The sequence below is a fragment of the Watersipora subatra genome, chromosome 1, assembly GCF_963576615.1.
Source record: "Watersipora subatra chromosome 1, tzWatSuba1.1, whole genome shotgun sequence".
NCBI classification, from domain to species: Eukaryota; Metazoa; Bryozoa; class Gymnolaemata; order Cheilostomatida; family Watersiporidae; genus Watersipora; species Watersipora subatra.
In genome coordinates this window covers 15,096,539-15,123,881 of record NC_088708.1, presented here as the reverse complement: position 1 = coordinate 15,123,881, position 27,343 = coordinate 15,096,539, and the positions used below count along the sequence as shown (strand labels likewise).

The 27,343-nt window shown below is 38.7% G+C and overlaps 1 protein-coding gene across 2 annotated transcripts; it reads left to right on the top strand.

Moving 5' to 3' along the window:
- LOC137399225 (titin homolog) lies at positions 1-27,311 on the top strand. Of its 2 annotated transcripts, XM_068085240.1 has the most exons (17): positions 1-141; positions 458-618; positions 7,489-7,786; positions 9,003-9,185; positions 12,758-12,781; positions 13,460-13,592; positions 14,309-14,488; positions 17,400-17,500; positions 19,394-19,485; positions 19,766-19,875; positions 20,732-20,878; positions 21,339-21,537; positions 22,016-22,076; positions 22,193-23,532; positions 25,085-25,151; positions 25,750-25,880; positions 26,710-27,311. In XM_068085240.1, exons 3-17 carry the CDS (start codon positions 7,490-7,492, stop codon positions 26,885-26,887), a joined length of 3,243 nt encoding a protein of 1,080 aa, XP_067941341.1. In that variant the 5' UTR covers positions 1-141; positions 458-618; position 7,489; the 3' UTR covers positions 26,888-27,311. The 2 variants fall into 2 exon arrangements, with proteins under 2 accessions (XP_067941341.1, XP_067941350.1); XM_068085249.1 differs by lacking the exon at positions 12,758-12,781.
- Positions 27,312-27,343: the final 32 nt, after the last annotated feature.

Sequence of the window (27,343 nt, the reverse complement as noted above, 5' to 3'; positions counted from 1 at the left end):
CAGCAAACCCGAGTACCGGATCTCTCTAGGCAGGCCTTTATTATCTAATGGGTACTACTCTGTGGGGCAGCGATACAGCCAGCTAATGGATTCATAGCCAAGGAACACACAGGATTACACTCTGCTGCCGGCAGCATCTTTGTAAGTTTAAACTTTGCCTCGGTCAGTTGTCAACGGAGCTTTTGTTGTCAATGGACTTGGCGTTTTTTGTAGCATAAACTTGTGAGCACAAGGAAAACCTTGTACTTTGCCTGGGTAATCTTTCTTAAGTCAACATAATCTCGGAACCTTTCTCACTCCGTCATCACCTCTGCATCCCGATCAATTAATTTTTGCCATTACGTAACGGCAGCTGATTGTCTTGGCATCTTACCAATAGCCTAAAGCACCAGTAAAATTGCTATTTGATTTGAAATTCCTTTAACCTTTTCCAATGTATCTTAATTCTCTGACCTAGGGGTTGGCAGCAGGCAGCAGGTCGATTGACTGCTATATTCTGCTTAGCTGGAGGCAGGCTGAAAATCTAAACTGACCCTATCTACTGTTGCTTATCAGTACACTAATGCTGGACACTATATCATATCACTGAACAACAGCAGGCCTCCATCCATACCACAGGTTAGTCAACCTAGCATCTATTTTAAATGAACCTCTGCCACAAGTGCTTAGCCTTTTCTTGTGGTCGTATGATTACACTCGCTGGATTGTTGGCCTTTTACGTGCCACTTCATTTCCCACTAGAAAATATCATTTAAAGTTTGTTCATTTCCCGAATCCATACAAGCGATCCAATGGGACCAAAGACCTCTATTCAGTATTGTAAGAATTTCTCATCAAGTGAATGCTAGTTACACAGTCGGGTAAACTGAATAGTTGGTGAATGTTTATGTGATGAGCAATCGTACATTCATTACATATGAACATTCTGAGTTGTTATGCCTACGAGAGCAGGGGAACACTAAGGGTAAATATTATGAGAGTGTAGATACGGGGACAAGAAGTTGGAACCGGTCAAGCCCGATTCAAGTCAAACGCTGATGAAGGCATAGATACTAGAAAAGAGATTGCAACTGATTTAGAATAGAAAGATGAAAGGAAAGATTTATACAAATGTTTGCCGGCATCTGAATTGCTAATATCTCTCTCCAAGAAGCAGTAGATTCGCCACAATGAAATTTTGAGACTGATTAATTACTTGAGACAGAGGAATGTGATTGCGGTCAGCGAGAGATTGCTAATACTTGTAATACATTGTTTATCCTAGTCTAATGTCACTCTGCGCTTGACTACTTTCCCTTAAAATGTCATTCAATGAATAATGATACCACTTTTATTTTCAAGATGGTTATTTACTTCCAGAGGCCTTGTTCGACGAATCCCTTGCTAACACTTTCCGGGTCTCCCAGATCTTTTGTCAATACTGAGCAATCATCCTTCCCTTTGATGCTTCCTATTGGCCAATCATAATCATAGCTGAATTATTTCTAAATCATATAACTCTGCTTCTTCTCTGAGACTAATAATGGTCTCAAGTAGGCGTCTCCGTGGGCCCAGTTCCAAAATCAGGGGTTGCTAAGGCTTTCAAGTTTGGTCTTGCATATTGGACACATGTCAGGAATTCTTGGGCGTAGCTAAAGAGGCTATGCAGGTGCTGAGCAACAATCCTGGGCTGAGGCTATTCAATAGATTTGTAAACAGTTCTATTTCTGGGTTAGTTATATCTATAGCAAATAACTTTCTATCCGTATGCTTAATTAAAAATCTCATAAGGAGATGTTAGTTTTTATAACACATGCTTTGTATGATTGCAACCATAACATTGGCTGCGCATTCCATTAGTACCAGTTCAAATTAGCCCCAGCATCCACTTATACATATACTCCTGCCAACCATAAGATGTACTGCATGCATTCAAGTATACAGCTAGTTATTGTATGTAAGAATACATCGGTATACAAGTATCCATTGTCTTCATATAAACATACAGCCACTGCATGCAAGCGCATATATGTCTTCATGATGTATATGTCTGTCATGCCTAAATACAAGTATACACTGACTACATACAAATATACACTGACTACATACAAGTATACACTGACTAAATACAAGTATATATTGGTTATATACATGTATGTACTACTTCAATACAGGTGTACACTCACTACATCCTTCAAAAAGCGTATACTGACTATGCGCATATATATATATATATATATATATATATATATATATATATATATATATATATATATATATATATATATATATAAACAGTCACTACACACAATACGTTCACCCATTGCTCTATGGCACATAAAATAGATAAAGCCCGCTTTAGTAATTATACACTGAACAAGGCAATATGATCAGTGTATCAATGTGTATCTTATCGTGTTATCATCTCTCCTTCATTCAGCTTCATTGTCTACAAGCTTGTCACTTTTCCATGCATTTCAAATTCCTCATGTAGTAGCTACTGGTACAGCCACTACATGCGCCACGAGTCCACAGCACAAACATAACCACTGTATGCTCCACGAGTCCACAGCACAAACATAATCACTGCCTGCTCCACGAGTCCACAGCACAAACATAACCACTGTATACGCCACGAGTCCACAGCACAAACATAACCACTGTATGCTCCCCGAGTCCATAACACAAACATAACTACTGTATGCTCCACGAGTCCATAACACAAACATAACCACTGTATGCTCCACGAGTCCACAGCACAAACATAACCACTGCCTGCTCCACGAGTCCACAGCACAAACATAACCACTGTATGCTCCACGAGTCCATAACACAAACATAACCACTGTATGCTCCACGAGTCCACAGCACAAACATAACCAGTGTATGCTCCCCGAGTCCATAACACAAACATAACCACTGTATGCTCCACGAGTCCATAACACAAACATAATCACTGCCTGCTCCACGAGTTCAACTGTATAAATAGGCACCATTTATAAGTATCTTCCCACCATCCTTCAGCAATAGTACATTGTTAAGTATTTGACCAGTAGCTAGATAAAAAATTGGTCTATGATGTGTCTCATGTCTGGCGACGAGTCTCTGATTTAGTTATTAGATTTAGTTATTAGTCGTGCCACAAGGAATGGGCAGGTCACACCCTGACATCTCCTAACTTTAGAGCAGTGAGGTTATGCGGTCTGCTCACCGCTCTCATGGGAACAACTTGAGCTATCATTTCTGTTTCATTTTATGACAAAATAAGCAGTACATGTAACTTAAAATAAGCTGCGAATATAGTCTATATATAAAAGTTGATACTAAAGCAATAAACCAGAGAATTAGAATAAATAGCCGAACATATATTTAGAAAAGTAGATGCCAGTTGAAGTAAAACTACCAGTAATGACCTTTGCATTTAAACTTACACAAACTTTTAGTAAACTTGTCAGCAATTATCGAATCAAGCGAAAGCGCGATTATGACGTCTGTACTTGCAAAGAGTTTGACAGAATAGAGGCGCGTAACGCTGCAACTTCAACCCAAATGCTGATATCTACTATCACAATGATAACGACTAGGGATGTCAGTTCGCATGTGTTTTTGTCAATTTTAATCTTAAAACATCCTGGCAATCAGATTACGTGAAATATCAAAAACAATCGCAAACGATAAATAAATACCGACGCTTTCTGATAAAATATTCAAATTTTGTGTGCGTTCATCTCTAACTGTTCCATGGAAATCTAAAACTTTCAATTCGTTGTATATATCTTGTATACTGGTGACTCAGTAACGCCCTATAACTGACATTGTGATATGGCAGTGTGTAGTATCTTTCAAACTACAAGGATTCAACTCAACAGTGGAAGTAGCCGCACCTCTCGTTGGACACTTTGAGATGGCTTTTACAAAAGAATTGTGTAAATTTCAAGGTTTTGTTGCACTGAAGTGGCTGGTTGATGTCTGGCAAATTCCTTGTCTATAAGTAGCTCAGTATTTGGGATGATAGATGTAGCTGACACTGTAAACTATCAAAACCTACATTTTTAGTATTCCACAAATGCATATATATAGCCATCAAATATGCCAAAGGAAGTGTTGCATAATATTTGACTAATATGATTTGTCATTTGGGGTATTAGCAGCCATCCTGGCACTTCTCTGTCCATAATTCACCGCTTGTCCTCCCCGTGATTCAAAAGTAATCATAGGCGTGTTTGTCCAGGCGTGTGGGCCAGATGTATTAAACGAAAAGGAAACGGAAATTTGGGTGGGGGAGTAGATTGGACCAAATACCTTGTAAACTATCATGCAAACACTTTTGAAACTATCGTCAGATTAAACTAAAATAGCCGTGAATTGGACAGCTCGCGGTTTCATCGCTTTGGTTTCTTATCCTTCAATTCAAACACTTGGCAACACAGCTTTGGTTACTTAGCTACGTTGTCAAAACTGTAGGTATATATCGTGACATGACCAACTATTTTGATAAACATATTTCTTTTTGCGGTCCGTTGAAAATAAGGAGGGCTGAGCGCGACAGGTATGAAAAGTAAATTGTTTGAGAACCCTAGTAGAATCTCATTAGTGCACGCTGGGGGTGAGGAGTTGCTAGCGAAATGATCAAGCTCTCGCCTGGCAGGCGTGAGAGTCTAAGTGATAATTAGGGAGATGTTGAGATAGCGCTCAGTGGATGAGACAGAAAACACTGATTACCCATATTGCCTCACTTGACTCTCTCCTACCCTGATGTTTAATTTACATCTGTCTCAATAACAGGCTCAGTATTTACTGATGATGTAAGGAGAGAGCTCAGTGCGAATTTGTCTCAGGTCAAGGTCAAGGATAAATACCAGTTTTAAAAGTGGTACAAAAAGTTACCAACATTTTTTAGCTTTTTAACGTATAGATTAAAGTTATATTTCTTATGAACGGACTTGTGACTACCCGCTGCTGCCTAGCAACCATTATTTTTATTATTGTTTAAACTCCCTACTTTTTTGCTGTTACAATTTAAACAACTTCTTTTTCCGGAAGAATATTCACTATGTTTCAGCGAATAGCAAAACCCCGCAAATCAAGCGAGCTTTGTTATTCGCAAACTTTTATCGAATGTTTCACGCTTGTGAAAGCACTTGCAAGGGATGCGCAAGAAAATGACATGCAAATTATTCCATTTTAAATTTTCTACACTCCAATCGTTTTTATTTTGATATGTCAAGATGGGATTGCGCCAATATGACGTCTGGATTAGATTTCTTGATCTTTTTTAACAAAGTGCCCTCATTATTCCTCAACACGCTAATGTCCATTAAAACAATTATTGCATGGTAACTCAATGCATGGTAACTCAACGCATGGTAACTCAATGCGGCACAATTCCAAATTTCCACCATGGAAACATGGTGATGTAGACTCTCCTCTCTTGTTCAGTGCCTCTAGCTACTACTATATATAGTCACTCATAGTCACCAATTTATGTCAATTAGTGAAATGCAATCATCCAACCTTCCAGAAGCTATATGAGATAATCCAGTTACGTCTCAAGCCAACACACATTTCCATCAAAGGTGACAGGGTGCTTGACACTGCATACTTGTCCAACAGTTCAACCACACTATTTGGTGGCAGCAAGTTACGCAACACTATTGGCATTCGCCACAATCGCTGCACTTCCGTAACCCAATGCTCTTCATTTAGTAAATAATTTCTCACTAGTGAGAACTAGGGTCTTAAAATCATTAGGCTTCATCCTAACATAAGTTATGAAACAGACGATTTTTCAAAGATGACTTTACTACAGAAATGACATTTGTTTGAATACTTTGTTATCAAAAAAGTCGACCATAAAGAATGGGACCATGACATATGAATTGAATTTGTTCTCCGACTTGCATATGTTAAAACTGCAGTGCGTTGAATATCATATTCCCATAAACATATGATAGAGTTTTAATAAACACTGCAAATAGTTACGCTAACAATAAAACAGTTATATTCTATAAGATAAATTGAGATAATCATTGTAAATTAACAAAATTAGGGTTTATGTCACTTTAATTTATAAACAAGCGAATGCAAAGGTGTTCTTGACAAAGCAGGAGATTGTTGCTGTGTAGGTAGAGGTAGTGGACAGAGACAAGCGATGTAGCAACTTACTTTAATTTAAGGTACACAAAGTTTGTCTTAACTAATCAGCTATTTTCTGTACTTTTTGAATTTCTTGTAATTTTTGTTTAAATAGCCTTTACCTTTTTATAACTTAAGACCTTTGTTCTATGCATCATTTTCGTAAAACTTCAGACGTGCTGAAATGATTTCAGGTATTAAGTCAAACATTAGCTTGAAGTTTACCTCACACACTAGACAATTAGCATGTTATGGCTATTATAAAGTCCAGGGTCGACTGCATGTAGTTATAACCCAATAGCTGTAGTTTACAATCAATGTAATGGTTGGTAGGATTGCAATGTAAAACGTCTGCAGCAACCCAAATTACAAAAACAGCTGCTTATCGTTTTTTTTTCAAAAGAGCCAATACAAAATATTAACAGCCGTGCATTGTCAGTGTTGCAATATAGAGACGTATTTGCTACGACCAAACTTAGACGAAACACTTTGTGAAGGTCATAATCATCAGAGAAATCATGCTACCTCATCTTTCCGCGCATTCACGTAAAGTTCTGTAAAAGCAAAGGCACGCTACTTGATTATAAAGGCACGGCGTTAGAATCGAAGAGATATACAGGCAGAGAAAAATTTCAAATCTGTTCAGTTGATGTCTTGATAATCACAAATTCTCAACAATATGAAAATGCTATTTTGTTGATTTAGTCTCAGTAATGAAAGAAACAAATGAATCCGCATTGATTAGACCTATTCATAGACTTAACAATAGACAGACCAGCTGACAATGACTAAGAGGATATTGAAATTCCTTCTAGGATTTGGCATGGTCTAATTTTACAAAGGACCTCTCCATATATCTTTGCTAGCTCTGTGTTGATACAACACGTTAGCATCTGACGCTGTATCGGAGTTATCAGTAGTAAGCATATTCCGCTGGTTGGCCCTCAAAAACAAGCTATGAGAATTATGCATGGGAAACAGAACTCAAGACTGAGGATGTTTATTGTAGTAACGGTAAAAATGCCAGAATTTTGAACCCTGCAGCCCAATACAAATGTCATGTACCGCTTCACAGCGAGGATCAGATTATGAACTTATATGTATTCACTAGTTCAGTACCAGAAAGCCTTTTGCACCATAATCTCTACATCAATAGCTTGCTGCGAATATCTGCATTAGCTGGCACTATTTACAAGCAACGCGTAAATTTGATTCTGTTGAGGATCAATTTAGAAAGATCAAGGATCTCTGCAATCAATATAGTACTATGGAATAGTTTACTAATTCATATAGCTATAAGTCTTTATTCTATTTCACGAAGACCTACCACACTTTCGATGACTTGTGTCATGCCGATTCTAATATCTACTACAGCATGACGGACACCCGAAGGCAGGTGTCCGATAATTCCATTTCACAAATCTCAGAGGCTCCGGACGGCAAATCTCGGATGAGCTTATTTGAACAGAGAGAGAAGGATTTTATAGAGTTTGTGAAGGAGACGCCACGGAATCAGCAGGTTGAGGAGGACACAGATGACCGGCCCCTTTCAGGTCTGCAGTGCCTTCTCGCTCTTACCGAGATCCTAGAGAAAGCGGCACAGCTTCGCCTCACCAACTATGACCTTGAGCAGAGGATAGAAACGCTGCAGCGACTCAAGCAGATAGCTGAGGTGAGTTTTACATATTTCTTTTATAACCCAAGGTCTCCTAAGGAAGTGAGAGATTACACAGGGCGATCCCTTAGGAAGAGGGCTATGCGCTGATGGATCAGGGTCTATACAGATCAAGCAAACACGCTCATGTACTTTTATGATACTGTTTCTAATTAATGCCTGTTTTTTATGTATTTACAGCGATGTTTGTTATTTTTCCTTGATTGGAGCAAATATTTATCCCAATGGCAAGCTTACAGTTTTTTGGAACTGTCAAAATACAGTGAACTCATTTTCATCTTCATTAGCCAATGAGACGGGAGCAATGCAAAATAGCTTTGAACAAGCACTAAAATACATGAGCTAGTGCAATGACTTCGGCAGCATGCAGCAAACAAGGCAGCACTAGCTATCAGCCGGAGTCGCCAACCTCCCTGAGCATTACACCGGATTCTACTTGATTGGTGAAACGTTAGAATAGCTGCTACTGGAGAGCATCGAAAAGTGTTTTCGCCTTATTCCTTTTGTTCTGTCCAGCCTCGTCTTATCGGGGATGCAGGCTGAATGTAGGCAGCTGCATGAGCATAGAAGACTATATGCGTATATCTAGTAGGGTTGAGTGTGTGTATCTAATAGCGCATGCCTATGGCTACATTTTAGAAATTTCTGTGGTCTTGTTATACTACACCCAACACACTTCTAATGTGTTTTGCAACGAATTCGCATAAAATACTTGTTAGTATTGAAGGTGCACATCATTTTGAAGTGGTTTTTTGCTGATTTGGTCTCTGTTTTTCTTATATATTAGAGACTTGGGTATGCTGCTCCTGTAAATATATCGCTATACCAAAGATTGGTGAGGAACTTTAAAATATTATACATAAAAGGAAGCTTGACATATCACCTTTGGTGAAGCCCAACAAATTAACCAGACATTTTGGTAGTAGGACACTTGACTGATGCTCAGCAGTTTATTTCTTGCGGTTTTAGTAGAATAGCAAGCAAAAACATTATATAAATTATTCTTTTGAAAAACCACATGTGGCATTATGTGAAAACGTTTGGATGTCACCCTAGCCTGAGCGTAGTTTTTTACTTCCTCCCTGCTTGGATGCATCGACAATACAGGAAAGAAAGCTTCTCTAATATTCACCAGTAGACAAGCTCTTTCATTTACATGACTGTCAAAAATGGTATCATATAACTTGAGCTCTATTTATATCTGTACTGGCAGGTTCAGAGCGAGTTACGCAATGCTAAATTAGACATCAATGCCAATGGTATAGCGAGAGGAAAGAAGGGAAAGGCAGCAGACGAAACGGATGGCAGGAGGCTAAAGCGTACTCTTTCAGCCGAGAGTCTCCACACTCCTATTAGCAAGTTTGACAGTTCAGCAGATGACTTCCACAAGCACAGAGTGAGTTCAGCCATTGATTTTTTACCCTCTCCTGTCTGTTATCCATTGTTTCATTACACCTTCTGTCACTCCACGCAGCGTTTCATAGGAATCCTTATTACTGGCTTCAGAGCTGAAGTCAGTAATAATCATAATAATAACCGTTGAACGTCAATAGAAGAAAACAACAAACCTTCTGACATAATAAGTCAGCTAGGGTTCAGCGTGGTATTAGAAATGATGATTATTTGATATTACTATAAACTGTTGGTCTAGCAGTTATCCACAGGACTGAGGAGGTCAATGAAGGCTGGTACACACTGTATGTCGGAATCAATCCTACAATACATCGGGTGTTATCTTCTCAGCAATTATTCGTTAACTATGTTCACTATAAACCGATGACATCGCTGAAGCAATGCAGAGATGTCAAAAACATTGAGGGTGTCAAAACGTCACGATATTTCGTCGAGCATTCATAAGAGTCGGCGCAGTGTGCACTACTTCGGCGTTAGTGGTTGGCTGTAGCGGATTGCTTAATCTGTACGTACCTCCATGACAGTTGCTGCGGGACTAGTATTGCATTGTTTCAGCGACCACAATGTGTAGGGAGAACACCATGTCACAGACTGTTGTAATAGTGTAAACAATGTTATCACAAACAATCACCGATGTATTGCCGGATTTCTACCGGCATACTACGATATAGTGGGAACCAGCCTTAAGGGATGTAATAGCCATGCAAGTGTAACATAGATAACAGGTTTACTTCCTGTTTGATCAAGAAGCATGTCATTTTACATAAACCAATTTTTCCATTTCAAAAAAATTTGGTAAAAAAATTAAATGCGTGTTTCAGAATTATATTTAGCTTATATAGCTGGAGTTAAAATGTGTTAAGACAAGTTTTACTAGATTGAGTTCAGCGATGCAAGTTTATAGCAGAACTGTTTGAAAACACCTGTTTACACCTGCCACAAAAATATTATATGTGAACTGAAGCATTTAATAGTGAAAATGATCAGAGGATAGCCCTAATGAATAGCTAATGTGATCCTCTACTCCAACCAAAAAAAGGTGCATTTCTGGTGATTGTTTTAGGCGTAGTTGGTGCCATTGATAATTTAGAATCAGTTGTTTTGTAGTAGGCAGTTTGAGATGGTAACATCACCCCCCAAACTTTTTATGTTCAACAAAGACCAAGGTTTACAACCTTTTGCTCGCTATTAGGTGTAGTATTTCTGCTCTGGCTACAACAAAATTGTGACGCCGGTCATCGTCATGGCTCTTTATTGTCCATGCAGATCTAGAGCGTGCCAGCACTCCTTTTTGGCCATAATATTGCCGAAACATGTTTCTGTCTGCCATATGTAGCGCGTGTAATGAGGTGGCATGACAATGGTCAGCTGTCAGTCCCCCACAATGGAGATCAAGGCGATATCGGTAATGACCTACTGCGTGTGTAGCCTCTATAACTGGTACATATTCCATAGCTCTGGTGCTGGTTAAAGAGTTGAGTCAGGGGTGTGTATCAGGTTACCCTCAAATGTTAGGCAATTTTTCTGGTCTGATCTAGGCTACAGATGGTCTCCTAAGAAGCTATTTTTACTGTGATAGAACAATGTGATGCGTCCTCTGTCTCTCGCCCTCTCTCACTATCTCTCCCTCTCTCTTTCCCTATCTCTCTCCCTATCTCCCTTGCTCTCCCTCTCACTCTCTCCCCCTCTCTCTCTTCCTCTCCCTCTCTGTCTCTCTCCCTATCTCCCTTGCTCTCCCTCTCTCTCTCTCTCTCCCCCTCTCCCCCTCTCTCTCTCTCTTCCTCTCCCTCTCTCTCTCTCTTCCTCTCCCTCTCTCTCTCTCTTTCTCTCTCTCTCTCCCTAGCTCCCTCTCTCTCCCTCTCCCTCCCTCACTCTCTCTCTCTTTTTCCCTCCCTCTCCTTCTCTTTCCCCCTCTCTCTCCCTCCCTCTCTCTATCTCTCTACCTCCCTCTCTCTGTCTCTACCTCCCTCTCTCTGTCTCCACCTCCCTCTCTCTGTCTCTACCTCCTCTCTCTCCACCTTTTTCTTCTCTCTTTCCATAGTATACAAGAATCAGTATACAAGAAATCTCTCATACTTGCTGGTAGTCATCATTGTAAGAGAGGGATTTATTTGTCACTTTTAAATGCTGTATAGTAGGTATGTTGTTTATCTTGGAAGGCAAGGTACAGTAGCTTAACTGGAATTGTTAAAGATATTTTAAGTACAGTCATTGTTGGAGATATTAGCTTAAGGAGACATTTTTAAAAATGTTTGCATTAAAAGATAAGAACTTTCTAGGACAGTGCTATTAGTTTTATCTGATCATCTAAAATATATGTTGAGTATTTTGACCTGCAGTCTCTCTAACAAGGGCTACTAAGATGTTGAGTATGGCTCTAAATAGCTTTCCTACTAGTAGAGTGACCACCTGTCATGTTGCCTTGTTTGCAAGAATGAGCTCGTCTTTCCTATGCAATTTTTATGTATAACAATTTAATTAACAGCAATAGTCACGAACAAAATGATGTTTGTCGTTACATGCCAAAAGAAAAAGGAAAAATAGAAATCAGGAATTATTGAGTAAGAATCTTTAGCATTGCGGAGGAGTCGGCATAGTGAATTGAATGAAGGTTGTAGTAACAGAATGTTCATAAACTGAAACATACAATGGTAGATGTAGTATTATGGTGTGACGGAATAGACAACGATGTTTGTCATATGTGTGGAAGAATCAATATAAATATGCTGAGTATAGTTCACGTAAGATTTGGAAACTTGTAACAAAAATATATAAAAACTATGTGAATGGATTTAGCTTAACATTGGTGTCCGATAAAAAAACGCAAGACTTAAATGTATTGGAGAGGTTTATAACTCACTCAGTCTGTATTTGTAGTGTGTGTCATAGTTTTGACTTATGCTCTGAACTTTAGTAAGGAAAACCTCATATGTCCCGAGCCACTAATAACTTTTAGCAATCTGTGTAAAGAGCATCGAGTTATTCCAGTTGTATATATATGGTGCTATGGGTCGATATCTCTTGGCATGCTTTCTATCGCAATTCCATAGCTTATTTTTTCTTATTTTTTTCTCTTTTGATTCGGTCTCTCAATCATGATTACAATGACTCATCAATATAACTGCCTTTTCTAGATAAAAATGCCCTCTAGATGTATTTCAGAAAATCATTTTTCTCACATCATTCACATATCTGGCTTCCCAAGAAGATATGTTGGGACCTCAAGGAGACCAACTAGACTAGACTAGACCAACTAGAAGTGGTTATACTATTCACTACGGGGCTCCTCATGTTTGCATGAGTACAGCTACAGACTTCAATAAGGTTCAATAGGATTACTGGCCTTCCCAGAATGCAACAACCCACTCATCTTAAGATAACTTAATTAGGAAGCTTCAAGAGAACCGTTAATTATTGTATATATCTTAGTCTATAATTTTCCATACATTTTGGGCTGTTGCATAAAATCAGAAGAGAAGATGAGCTAGGCAACTCCTGTAGACAGATCCGACTGAGCATCTGTTAGTCATATTTTTCACAAATACTTTTATTCAGATGAGCGATGAAGGCTTACCTAGGGTGAGTGTTGCACCTGGTCAGCGCTGTCTACGGTTATAAAGTATTAACATTTCCATTGACCATCTACTATTTCCAACTGCAAAGATTGATAAATTTTCTTTGTTTTCTGCAATCATACTTCCTAATGTCCCACACTGATTCTGCTCCAGGTGGTCGTTGATATTTCTCTGCTTACATTGACCTTTGCCTTGCTATCATGAATTTGCCTTTTTCTTCTGCTGCTTGCTCATCGAACCTAATCAATATGGTTGCTTTTATTGTGAAACAAAGAGATCACGCAGTTGACCCAAGTTGTAACAGGGCCATTACACCCGCATATATAATCCTAACATACCATAACTTTTTCCTTCCTCTGACTATTTCAGTTCATGTCACAATAGCATTCCATAGCAGACTGTATGAAAGGCTTGTTTTGTGTTTCGGCACTGTCAAGTGTAGTATTTAACATTGTTAACGCTGTCTGTATCAGTAGAGGCTAACATAGCTAGTGTGACAGGTAGAGATGCCCGTGTTTGAATAGCAGGAGAGATGAAGCATTTTCATGACAGACAAAGCAGGTGGCATGACTAGGGGTAAGGCAGGTTGTATGAAACAACTGACAGGAGATAATTCCAACACAATGTGTGCAACATTACCGATTTGTAACAAGTGAATCTATAGCTAGCCTTTACCTTGCAGGCGACGCTTGGGAAGGGATCAAAGTTTTCTGAGACATGGGAAAAGGTGAAGGACAGATTAGCCCCCAAGGACAGCGCACACATACAGACTCCACTCAGTAGTAAGCCACCACGGCGCCGACAATCCAGTAATGGTGAGAGAGCGACACATGATTTCTATTTGCAACTAATCGAGGCAGTAGTCCGTTTGACTAATCACTATACGTAACAAAACAAGAATGTACATAAAATGGATGAATAATCTGTGAATGTGTGATGTCAGTAGTTTGTATAGAGTTTGAAGGAAAGTTGAATCATAGAAAGACACGCGTTAGCATTGATATCAACAGCTTTGCACTCTCAAATTTATTGAGTGGAACAGTTGTTCCGTTTTTACCGATCGTCCATGCAGTCAATTGATAACTAGCTAGTAAACTTTACTATAATAAGAGCCCTGTCTCTCCGTGCACAAAATGTTAGAAAAAATGTTGCCTTCAACAAGATTTGAACTTATACCTTTTGCTTTGCTAGACCAATACTTTACCACCTGCACCAATCGACTACCTCGCAGTGCTTTAGAATAATTGTGTACATAGTTATTACACCTGACTGCCAGGGTACGGAGTAATAGTAATAATACTACTGAGTGTAGAACCAAGCAGTTTTTTTTCCAACAAATTAAGTGCAGACTATCTGATTGTTGATCAATTCTCAATCACAAGCTAAGGACCACTTGCAGAGATTGTTGTGATCAGTTGGTATTGCTGAATGATGTGCTGATGTCACTACAACTTGTGTACATCCTATACCTGCTATGCGCATATTAGCATTCATTACTAACTGTTGATGTCTATTTATCTTCTACTCTCAGATTCGGCGCTGACCTTGAAGCATTCAGTTAGTGCCGATTCCCATACCTCCCAGACATCTCAGGCCTGCGTACAATTCACACAACGAGAGATCAACATATCTCCTCCGAACACTGATGACTTCGGTGGTGTCTGGCTCGGTGATTCCGGAAATTCCGGCAATGACGGGTCAGAATTCGGTGGTAAGTTGCTATCTGTTTGACATGATCTGTGATGACAAGCTTTTTTAGTGTCAGTTGAGCATTTTTTTCTCCTCTTACAACAGTGTATCCGGTTCTTTTCAGTGCTCTGGCCAAGGGCAATCAAAATGGATTCCCTGTAAAGACACGTGTTAGCTGCATAGAAAGCTGCCTATAATAATTGACTCTACCATATCGATAGCGCTTCGTCAGCTATTGAATGGCAAAATCAAATGAGCCAAAACCAAATATTTCCCCTTTAGTGCCAACACGAGTTACGGTAGTTTACTTTCCAGATTTTATACCATTCTCCATTACTGCATCTATTGGTGCCTCAGGGATACTTAGCAACAATACCAGAGATGTTAAATGACTAAATATTGTTGCATAAATCATTAATAAAGATATTAGTTGATAATTCCATAGATACAAGTTACATCAAAGTTCGGCTCAGTTGCGGCGCAAGAGCTTATCTTTAGTAGGTAAATTATTACATATCTTCCTGAATGTTATATGGCTACATTGTGATTCATTGCGCAACTAGCAAACCATTCAATGAAATCTAGAAATATCTTGCGCTCTATGTCCCCAATTTGGTAAGCATTTCCTGCAAAAAGTTGCGTATGGGTTAAGGGCTGTGTGTCTCACAATTGCTCAACTTTAAAAGTTGACAGGCAACTAATGAGCTCTGATGAAATCTTAGATAACCAGGAGGCTTTCACTTCCTTTTGCTTCACATACCGAGATTCTCCCCTTGCTTTTTGTCAACTCTGAAAGACCGTAATACCTCTGTATTATCATTACAAGAAATACAATGCTGACATCTGAATATGTAGATTCTTTCTTACGCGAGCAAATATTTTATAGGTGTATCCATGCGCTCTATACTCGCAGTAATATTTCATATAATAGAAGAAGCATCAATGCCTATGAAACGGTGTGCAAATGCATTATACATATGACATCACTAGCGTAATTGACCTTGACAATCCTAGAAGAGCCACACCATGTCTTTACTCTGAACTTTATTGGACAGGAAGTTTTCAAGGGTTGACACACCCAGTCTTTTTATAATAGGATGTCTGTAACAATTTGAAAACTTAATTTTCCTTGCGCTGCTTCAGATAAGGAACTAGAGCTACTTATAAAAATACTGTCGCTTGTCAAGGCTGTTTTACATCTCGTGACCTTTGATGTGAGCGTGACCTTTGATGCAAGCGTTCACTACTACATTTATTCAGCATCTATAAAAACCTGACAGGAACATAGCCTGAGGTCAGACATAACCAGTTATTGAAGAATTATGCCTGAGACAAGCTTATTCACCCCTTTCCAGTTTGCGCTTTTAGCTAACTAAAAACTAATGCTTTTTCATCTTGAAGCTCAGGCTATACACAAGATGGTTAAAAGCTAACTTTATTGGCAACAGAGTCATCATATGATCTACAGTTGTTTTTTGCATTAGGTACCCTTTTCAACGTTTATAGCCATTTGTTTTCCCTTTTTGCTATATCATATACCTTGTTTCATCGTGCACTGAAACAAAATATACGAGTCCATGTTTTGACAATCTCTACTATAATAAGAGCTGTGCCCGTACATCCATCCGTCTGTCTGTTTGAAGCCATGCTTAGGGGATTAAGAAAAACGTTTGCCCCATACAGGAATCAAACTCAGCTATTCAGCTTCCCAACCAAGCTCACTACCATCTGCACCACTTGACCACTTTGTTGCTTTATGGAATAATTGTGCACATACTTACTACACTCGGCAATCACGGCACATGAAACTGCCAGTGTACAAGTCTTTACTAAAATAGAAGATGTGTCAGTGCGATTGAGGTTTGGAAAAATTGATTGCCTTCAACAGGGTTCAAACTTACAACTTTCAACCGGGTTGATAGACATTCCAACACCCGAGTAAATCAACCGTCTATCCACACATAGGAGTAGTTGTGCAGTTAGTTACTACATCTGACGATCTGTCATGGTGCACCGAGTACTAGAGTTCTATAAGCTGAATCTAATTTTTGTACTAGATGTTACATTCATGTCTAATCAGAATACCGACTAGATACAAGCTACACCAAACCTTTATCTAATAGGCAATGGAATGGTGAGCATTTATCCTTATTTGATCAGTGCTAACAGATGCACAGTGTCTATGACATAGACTTGATGATAAAACTCTTTCCACAAGTAACTGAGGATAGCCAGAGTGTTTGACCTCATCATCAAGGTCATATATGCGTTACCAGATACGAAGTGACAGCTTATTCCAATATGTCTCCTGACAAATGTGAACAGAAATGATTGTCCGAACTTGAAAAGTAGTTTTTTGTAGTTAGTCAGTAGTGGTTTAGTGAAATCGCGCTAAGAGAGTTGCATACATGAAGAGAATTACTTCAGAGAGTCATTACTAGGTGTGAGAGTATTTACTACCTATTTATATAGAGAGCAGTGGTGGTGTAGTGTCTAAAACGCCAACCTGCACACAATAGGTTGGGGGTTCAATTCTCAGAAAAAGCAGCTGGTAGTTATAGAAGTGACATCTAACTTTAAACTGCTCTCTGTAACCAACCATGTCTCCATGTTGTTGAGGTTCCCTTGACACTAGCCTCACACATGTCCAATCAAGATCACAGAACCATTGTTTGTACAACAATGCTCTAAAATAACACACAGCCTCTGCTTGCTGTGTGCTAGGCAGACATCATACTCAGCTTTTGAGGGATTTTTCAGACACAATCTTGTTTAGAGATTTAGAAAGCAGTGGATATTCAGATCGCTGATGTGTTTTCATTATTGCTGTTGTCTGCTAACATCTTCCAATAAAAAATCTTTCACCATCGTTGCCAAGCATTAATATTGTATCTAGACAGTGTTACTGAATGATTGACCGAATCCTTTTGCAGGTGTTTATTTGGGTCCTCCTTCACCCTCACAAGCACCAACCGAGGTTTCGCTAATCATAGAAATTAATAAGAATGGTTCTAAAAAGATGGCTGCCAAGGAGGTAACACAAACTAAAGTTCTCTCTTCTACTTAACTAGCTCTACAGAAATCTTATCTACTCTCCTTCCCGTCGGTTTCTGCATGCATCTTGTAAACCGTTTGCTACCCATCAAACAAAGCCAACCTAAGACTCTCAGAGACTGACATGCCAACAGTAGGAGGTGCTAGTAGCACTGCGCGTGACACAATTGGTCGCTCGTAGCCCATGATCGCGGATCATTGCAACCAGCCTTAGAACCTACCATGGTTTATTTGTGCATGCATTCGGTACTATAATAATATAGCCTTAGTTCCATCAGATGTATTTAGCAATATTTAGCATTGCGGATATTTTATTCCATCACTCTTTGAACAGTATGGTCTCACTCTACTTTACTCACACTCTTACTTCTACAGCGTTGCTAGCTTGCTAGAAGATGGATTTAGACAGTTTTGCTTTAGCTTCATTTCCTCTATTGGCTTGTCATTAGATTAAGGTTGCCAGGTCATATTGGATTAAAGGATTATCGGTGAATAATAACTGACACTTCTTTACATGCCAGCTTCTGTTTTGCCAGATAAACAAACAGGTATAACCGTGTCGTATCTGGCTTGCAATGCACTACCACATTTTCAGTTAAGCAGATGCAATCGCTCTGCCTATAGATACTATATTATACGTTACTGTGTGATAGATATAGCATGTACTTGGCCTCTTAGACAAGCATTTGCTGTGATATTTATTGTCATAATAATTATTTTGTTATGCAGAGTATATTTTGTTGAAAGACTTTGTGGTCAGTTATTACATTATCTGGTTTGCCCTATTGTCAACCAGGACGTAATTTGGAATATTGTTTAACTTTTTTGTTGCATTTGATATGAGAAGTGTATTTAATTACCAGTATGTTTGAGTTTCTATGTGACAATACTCACGGAGTCGGATGTTCTGCGCAAATACAATCAATTTGATCATTTTGTGTCTGTCATTTTTTGCCTCTCCCTCCTATTAAACGCCAGTCTTTTTGCAGAAAGTAGTCACGCGGCTAGTAGAAAATGTTTTGTTATGACGCAAACTCATGAATTTTGTGTAAGTAAAACTGCATTCTACCACCTTGTTTGTTATTCGTGAATCATTTCTAATTTTCCGATTAGCTTAAAGGTTGCTGTCGAGTCGGTTTAACTGTGACAGCTCGCTGCCATGGCAGCCGGCAACCTTAAATAAAGCTGTTACAATAACGTTAAGATCGAGATTTGGAGTTGTCATTCCAAAAGGTCGGCTGTTTGGCTGTTACTGTTAAGCCCGATTTGACGCATGGTGACCATAGTTGGTAGTTGTGCTGCTACACGCTGTCTTGTAGTGCTGCTTGTTCAACGCATGTTGTGTGACACAACAATTTCTCTATAAACCAATTGTGATTAACAATGACTTCCTGACATCCAAACCCTTTCGCTCTACTTCATAAATTCGCGATCAAGTCCACCCATAATAACTTGTATGCTTTCTGCTGATTAAGTTTTCTAGCCATATCTTTCCAGACATTTCCTTATTTCCGTATTGATGATTTTCTCTAGTCACTTTTGCACATCATATATTTCATTTTCTAGCACCTCTATTTAGCCTTAATTGACTGACAATCCTATGCCCGTGATTTCTTGCATTGCCCTTTTTAGCATTTATAGTCATTTGCCTTGCCTTCTCGCTACATTGTATACCATGCATTTGTTGATTTGTGTTAGCCAACTATCCGTCATGCTCTGCAAAGAGATACGTTAATGTAACTTAACTGTTAATATGCTTCAGCTGTTCCTTCATGTGCCTTAGCTGTTAGCATTGTCTACTTGGAGAAAAACTGATAACATTGCACTGGACTCAGAGATTTATGATTAACTAAATGTATGAAATGGGTTTTAGGAGCTGGGTAGTCAGTCCAGTGACCCTATGACCGAAAGATCACAGCCACTAGTCAAAGTTGACCCATCATGGACAAGAGTACGGTGCACAAGGTACGCATATTACCGTATAATGTTCCAAAGCAGCCTAATCAAACTTCCCTGCTGTCTTCGTAACATTTGTACTCGTAATATCCCAACCTGAGCTTGTTTCATGACAATATTTACAAACTGCTGCCCGTAACTGCAGAAGTTGTGTTGTAAACCATTTCAGTTCAAACTAATTACATGTAACTATGGCCTTTATTTAAAATCAATGGCCCGATTAGTATTTAGCGTCAACATCTTCTGGCGCATCCCATTGCAGAGAGCATTGACTTCTTCTACTTTATAGCAATGATGAATCTCAGGACTGGCTCTCTAAAACCTTGCATAAGGACAATCAGCCTTCTCCACTCCTTAGAAAAAAATCCTCTAAAACTAAGCTACTGGCAATTCTACCAGGTAAGTCAGCTACTGTCTCTCCACAAGTCTACCACATAAGTAAACTACTGTCTCTCCACAAGTCTACTCTATAAGTAAGCTGCTGTCTCTCCAAAAGTCTACCACATAAGTAAGCTGCTGTCTCTCCACAAGTCTACTACATAAGTCAGCTATTAATTGTCTCCTCACAAGTTGACTGCATAAGTCAGCTATTGTCTCTCTATAAGTTTACTACGTAAGTAAGCTACTGTCACTCTACAAGTCTACTACGTGAGTCAGCTATTGTCTTCTCACAAGTCTACTAAGTAAGTCTGCTATTGTATCTCTACAAGTTCTCCCGGCAAGTCGGTTATTGTCTCTCCATAAGTCTACTTAGTACATACGTATATGTAAATTATTGTCTATCCATGATTTTATTTCATAGGTAAGCTATTATCTTTACAGAAATTCTTCAAGTAAGTCAGCTGTTGTCTCTTCACAAGCTGTTCGTAAAATGTTCTCTTTACCCAGTTCTTGATCTATATTTAGAATACATGATTTTAATTGCCTTAGCCAAAGGAATGACGAATCTTCAACGTTCTACAGGAGGTTTAATAAATTCTTGTGTCGATACGTTTTTTGTCATTTTTGAAGTCCTGTACCTCACGAAGCATAGTTACTACTCTGTGATATATCTTCTTCATTAGAGATTTCGTCTCTAAACGTTTGAAATGTATATGCATATCTGTGTTTTCCAAAGCATCTAGAAGCTATTCACACAAAAAATTCAAAGCTGCATTTAGTGAGTACCCAGCAGAATTACTGTTCACAATATAGGACAGCTCTTGCTACGCTAATAAGCTTTGATAAACTTTTGCATACAAACCATTTTGTGCAGGTACTGAGCAAAAGTCTACGAAAAAAGTCAGCCCAAGCGATGATCTGCCAAAAGAGTTTAGAAAGAAGATAGAGGAGTGGCACATGATAAAAGAATATACTGCTTCAGGGACAGCAGAAGGACAGCTAACTGCTAAGGCAGCGAAAGGTACCTTCTACCCAGTAACCATCTTGTTTGTGAGACACAAAACTCTCTTATGGAAGCTCGATAGCTTCAAACTTCCTGAAATTAAAGTGAACTTCAATTTATGAACCTCAAGTTTCACGAAATATCAGATCTTTTGTTGTCTAGTTTTATCAGGTGGTGGAGTGTATGCTGTCTAGTTTCATCAGATGTTTGAGTGTACGCTGTCTAGTTTCATCAGATGTTGGAGTGTATACTGTCTAGTTTCATCAGGTGTTGGAAGAGTGTACTAGTAAAGTTGGTCATTGTTTGTGGTTTTACGCATCTACTCAAATTAGATTGTGTCTACTACTCACTCTTAAACAAAACACAAGTTAATAAGACAGTTTTCACTTATAATTTATGTGAATATAGGACTATGATAGGTAGCATGACACCTGACACATGACAGCAGGTGTTATCTTGGTATTGCTCTTTTATTTAGCTGGCAAAACAAAGAATCAAAGATTCAAAAACAAGAAAAAAGGGAGTCTACTTAAGCAAAGATCCAAGTCAGCCGAAAGGGTTGAAGACAGTTCGTATGGCCGGCAGCACAGCGATGACTTTGAGGAAAAGTTAAGAGTGTGGAGTGTAAAACAAGGATACCATCCTACCTACTACAGTGAAATTAGAACCAGTATCGGGTTAGTAGACAATTGTTTGGTCCCTGTGACTCACACTTATAATAATAAAATAGCAGTAGGATACATGCTGATAGTATTGTTAACATAACATATAATATTTATAACCTATTATACCATAAATGATATCACTTATATATCTGACATTAGTGGTAGGATATTAGTAGTATTACTACAAATGTTAGTAGTATTACTATGGATGTTAGTATTACTACTACTACTATTTGTACTCCTGATATAACTAATATTCCTAATATAACTTATACTACTGTTACTACTATTACTACTTAGTACTACTGATATAACTGATACTGCCAGCAGAAAAGCCCTATGTCTATAGCATTACAGAACTAGCATGTAAAAAGGCAGAAGCCTTGCTCGAAAGTTACAAAGCGGCGACGTACTCACCTATAGTTTTGCCATTGTGATGGTTAGCAAAATGCTTCAGCTGAAGTCTTTACGAAATTTGCAATGATTGCAGCTCATCTGACAGCGTGAGTGAAGTGTCTAGTCGGGAGAGCCGTGACAGACTTGGCAGCAAGGTGGGTGTCACAAAATATTCTACATTGTTATGTTTCATCAGTTCTATCCTTTTCCGAAGAATGGATCATTCTAATGTGTGATCATGAGATAAGCTTCCTGTTTGCTCTTTGTGTAGGTGGAAAGTATGGGAATTGCCGAGGGTGTGAGTGACCAATCACTAAGTCCCAACACTCATGCTTCCTCCTGTACAGACTCTAGCAATAGTCTCTCTCCGTCAGCAGCTGTCTATTTCCTCTCGGCTGAAAATCTTCACACTCTCTATGAGATCAGCCAATCAGCTGATGTTATTTTTCATCGCGAATCTCCAGCTACTGCTAAGATCTCGCAATTTCTCAGTAAATCAGAGGAGACAATCAACAGGTCAGCTGCGCATACCACAATGCTGACAACTGAAACAAAACACACGAACTCAGTCAGCAACTCTCATGTAGATGTGTATGCCAAGGCCTCTGACTGTTCCCTAGAGAGGCACCTCTCTCTCTATCATGTGGCGTCTGATACAAGCATTAACACTGACACGGCAATAGAGCAAAGTGCAGCATCAAGGAGTTCCCATAGTAGTATAGACTGTGTCAGTGAGGGCTTCTTGGATATTCCGAGCACCATTTCCGCGTGTACATCAAGTAACACTTCTCTTCAACTCGAACCTCTTTCTGAGATCCCTTCATCCAAATCTGAAGCGATGCTAACAGATGGGAGTGCAGTGAGCAGAGATCTTCACGGAGAGGGCCGACAAGATACGAATAGTGAGCTAGTCTACCCAACTCCAAAAACTCTTTCTGATGAGGCGCATAAAGAATATTTAGATGATTCTCTGTTTACTGTGAATAACTCGAGAAGACAATCCAAATTGTCATTAACTGCCAATGATGGTACGACTTGCAAAGGCAAGGCATTTACCGGGAAGACAGAAAACCCTTCAAATACAGATAATAAAATAGAGTTTAAGGATAATGATGCAGCCAATGAGGAAGCAACCAGAAATGACAATATGTCTAATGAAAAAGCATCTGGTGATGCGGAGATAGCCAATAAAGAGGCAGCTAGTCATCAAGATATAGCCAATGAGGATATAGCTAGTGACAGAAACGCTGACAGTAGTGACAGACTTACTGGATCAGAACAAACTAGATGTTCACCCCATCAATTGAAAGCAATGGAAGAGAAAGAGCACATTTTGCAAGATTCCACTCCAGCTTTTCTGTCTGATGCAGACACCAACTGCTCAGAATCACACGTGAAGACCCAGAATGCGAAACATGACAACTATGATATTAATAGTAATGTTACAAACAATCAGCATAACAGTGCCGCTGCGGAACTTAACGACACTTTGGGAGATTCACTGGTGCTGCATCTAGGCACTGATGTACCTCTCAAAACACGTCTCAAATCCCTTGCTTTGGAATATCAGGCTGAAGAATTGAAAAGAAAAACCTGCAATGCACCAACCAGGTTGGTAACAAAATTGTTAAAATTTGGTCCGGTCAATTTATGGCAAAAATCAAATGATGAATATTATAATACTGGGAATGAGTTGTATGGGTATTGCGATGCTTCGCAAGAAATGCAAGACATGGGTGTATGATAGGCTATGCTGACCTGCAACCTATCAATCAGACATGACCTTGAGAATGAGAGTGCAGATGAAGCAGATCTGACATCCTGACAGCTCCATCGATGGTTTTAGACGAATGCTCACAGTTGGCAGACATACAGACAGCGAGTAGTCAGACGAGAGTCGGGCTGGCTATGTAAGAATGGGTGGATATGTGATGTCTTAAGTGTTGAGGGGTGTTGGGTAGCCACTGGTTCCTCATGTTTAGAGTGGTTGTTTGTTGATGGCGAGTGATGGCAGGTGATGGCAGGTGATGGATGAGGTGTATGGAGTGTTTGTGAATAATCTATTAAATACGAATATAAAGCTTGGTTAAGATTGTCATAAGGGATTTGTAGCTGGTATTGTTGGGTGTGGGCTTCATGTTAATTGATGCTCTGATTCCGTTATTCTATTCTACACCCAAAATTCCAATGATAACCCAGACAACTGAACTATTAGTGAAGATTTATGCAAAAGCTTCCTTTCGTTTCTTGCTGCTTATTGAAGTTTTATTGCTTAAATCAACTTCCAGTATTTTTCTTCACTATAGCCTATTTTCTTCATAGAACGCACCATTTCTCAGAGATACTATAAACATTGTTCAGCATATTCTGCGTGACAGGAAGTGAATGGTGAGAGAGAGGGAGTACTTATTTGCTAGATAAAAACAATTAAAATTTAAGCGAAATTTTATGACAACTGTTGATTAGTTTGCTACGATTACAAGTTGTTTTTTAACGAGTAAAACAAAAGTGTCAGATGTGAAAAGTTTCACAGCAGTATGGGCGCAATCTCTGTATGCAATGTTTTTCATCAGATTTCCAATTGTTGTTTTCTCCGTTTTTCTATGTTGATACAATTGTTTACATTTTTAACAGAAGTCATCATCCAGACCTTCAAATGACTTGAGAGCTCAATGTAATGTAGCGCATAGGTGGAACATTTCGGCATTGCACAGCGTCACATGAGCACCTATTTAGCACAGTTGTGACACAGTAATTAACACCCAATAGCATCCTACCAGCACACCTAGTTGGCAGAAGCTTGTAATGTGACCCACCTAATAGCTAGAAATATAGGTCAACCTTTAATCTGTGAAATAGTGAGAGGCTAAGATTGACAGATCATAACTGACAAAAAAGTGTGATTAGAAGAAGCTTTTGGCAAGAGTCATATCTATCTGGTAAATGAGCCAAGACTTGTTCATTAACATGTAATTTAACAAGATGCGGCTTGAAATTGTAAGGTGATAGGCAAGTCTGCGTGCCAGATATGAGTGCTCATATTTTACATCCACAATGCGCATCACTTTTTTGACAGCGAACAATTAAGCATGAAATAACTGAGCTGTTTATGAATGAACACCAAACACTAGAGGACTATATTACATGTCTTTTCATTTTACAGCAATAAACTCAGCTCAAACTTTCCGGAATCAGGTAGCAATGGCAAGCCAAAATCTAAAGTTCAGCAGGTAATTCATTGCATTCATTCAACTCTCAAACTGCAATACATACAAGCCATGATTTTATTTAGTCAAGTATTGTTAGCTGTAGAGTTTTATAAATTGCTGAGTTGGCATTTGGGAACTGGAGTTTTATGAATTGCCAATTGCATTGGCATTTTGGAACTGGAGTTTTATAAATCGCCAATTGAGTTGGCATTTTGAAATTGGTGTTTTATGAATTGCCAATTGAGTTGGCATTTTGGAACTGGAGTTTTATAAATAGCCAATTGAGTTGACATTTGGAACTGGAGTTTTATAAATTGCCAATTGAGTTGACATTTGAAACTGGAGTTTTATAAATTGCCAATTGAGTTGACAATTGGAAATTGGAGTTTTATGAATTGCTAATTGAGTTGGCATTTTGGAAATGGAGTTTTATGAATTACACAGGCAAGTTATGCCAGCCATATTTTGTGTATAGCTGTATAGTTTGCATGCACGGTTAGAGTAGGTATTCATAATGGTAAATGTGCATGTTCTTGCATACACTCTCATAATATATTATACAGCTTTTGTGCGATTCAAATTATATAGTTTGAATCCTATAACATAAGTTCTTTGTTAGGAGAAGGGCGCTCTCACAAACAACCGGTACAACTGCATGACACAGCCCCTTCATCCCAACCTGCACAGGCTCAAATCTGCTGACCAACTCATATATGATCAGACCTCTCAAGCCACCAAACCTTATTCCAGGTATACCTCAAGGCAAGACAACTCCTAAGTACATTAGACCCACTCTTTGATTATGCCCTCTCACTTTAATATGACCCTTGATTCTGTGAGATTTTAAATCCAGCAGATGATTTTGTTAAACGACAAACTGTAAAAGAATGTTGGAGTGCAGCGACTTGCAAAATCGTTCAGTCAGTAGTTGGTATATTTAGTTGGTGACTATGAATATGCCTACTATACTCTTGCTAGGTCAAGGTCACTTAGTTTTAATCTTAAGGCTTCTAGCGAAGCACAGACAAGCTTAAGAACAGACACCCTCTTTAATATACCTTTTCGAAAGCACAAATCTCAGTTTATTAGTACCCTACTAAATGATCTAGCTAAACTGACCAAATATATAATATGCTATTTATGAATAAGACTTTAAACATGTTTATAAATAATATATTCAAATACTAAATGTTAAAGTGTTTATAAGTGTTTAAAAACCAGCATGCACTATTTTGAAACTTTGTGTTTTGATAGTTGATAAAATTAGTATACCTTTAAAAGCACAAGACATATTTATTGACTCAGGGGTGCAATTTTGACATTTTAAAATACAAACCGTATCGCTATGATGCTGTAAGTTGCATCAATGGAAACAGAAGTTTCTTCTATTGATCTTAGAATACTTATATATAAGCATTGAAATTATGGAAAAAAAAGTTTTTTAAAAAGTGAAAAAGCAGTTCTGTGCTGTAGAGCACACTATATATACAGTAGCTAGTCTAAAAATTCATATGTATATTTAATGTACAGTATATGTAGTAATGTATATACATGTATATGTGTATAGTTTGGCTTACAGACAAGCAACTAAGGGCAACCTAAATCTGTCTACCCTGGGCACTCGAAGAGAGATGCATGAGAAACCAAAGGAAGGAACTGTCAAGAAGGCTCTGTCTATGTTTATTGATAATGGAACATTCAATGGCCAGTTTGGTACAGACTTTGCTAAAGCAGCTCCTCGACCCCAACCTTCTTAACGTGTCAACTATCAGCAGTATCTCAGATGTACAATCAGTTCATGATGATTTTATATATATTTTTGTATTCTGTACATAATTTTTACAATGGTGATAACAATTTTGTCATTTGATAGGTGTGCAATCTCGGAGCAAAGTATTACAAGACAGCGGTGCAATATGCTTTTCGACACAATTTTTAAAAGAAATTATTTTTATGTCTTATTTATACTACATGACAGTTGACTGCTGCCAGTCATTTATGCAGCTATGAAGTGTGAATGCAGATGTTTTCAAATGTGTCACTTTCATTGCAATATACCTTCTTCAACTGCAGCATTTGTTAAGCGATTAGAGTTGTCTGCCTATTTGGGGACAACTCTTTGTCTCCTGTTTCTGGTGAAAGTACTACAGTACATGTATTTTAAACAGTATATCTTTTCCCGAATCATCGGACCTAGGAGTAATAAAATCTTT

What these genes read in the sequence shown, in the direction of transcription:
- LOC137399225 (XM_068085240.1), top strand. Translation starts at nt 7,490, where the DNA reads ATGACGGACACCCGAAGGCAGGTGTCCGATAATTCCATTTCACAAATC. An exon ending in AACTGCTAAGGCAGCGAAAG is followed by an intron (nt 20,879 to 21,338) that starts GTACCTTCTACC and finishes TCTTTTATTTAG; the next exon opens with CTGGCAAAACAAAGAATCAA. An exon ending in ACCTGCAATGCACCAACCAG is followed by an intron (nt 23,533 to 25,084) that starts GTTGGTAACAAA and finishes TTCATTTTACAG; the next exon opens with CAATAAACTCAGCTCAAACT.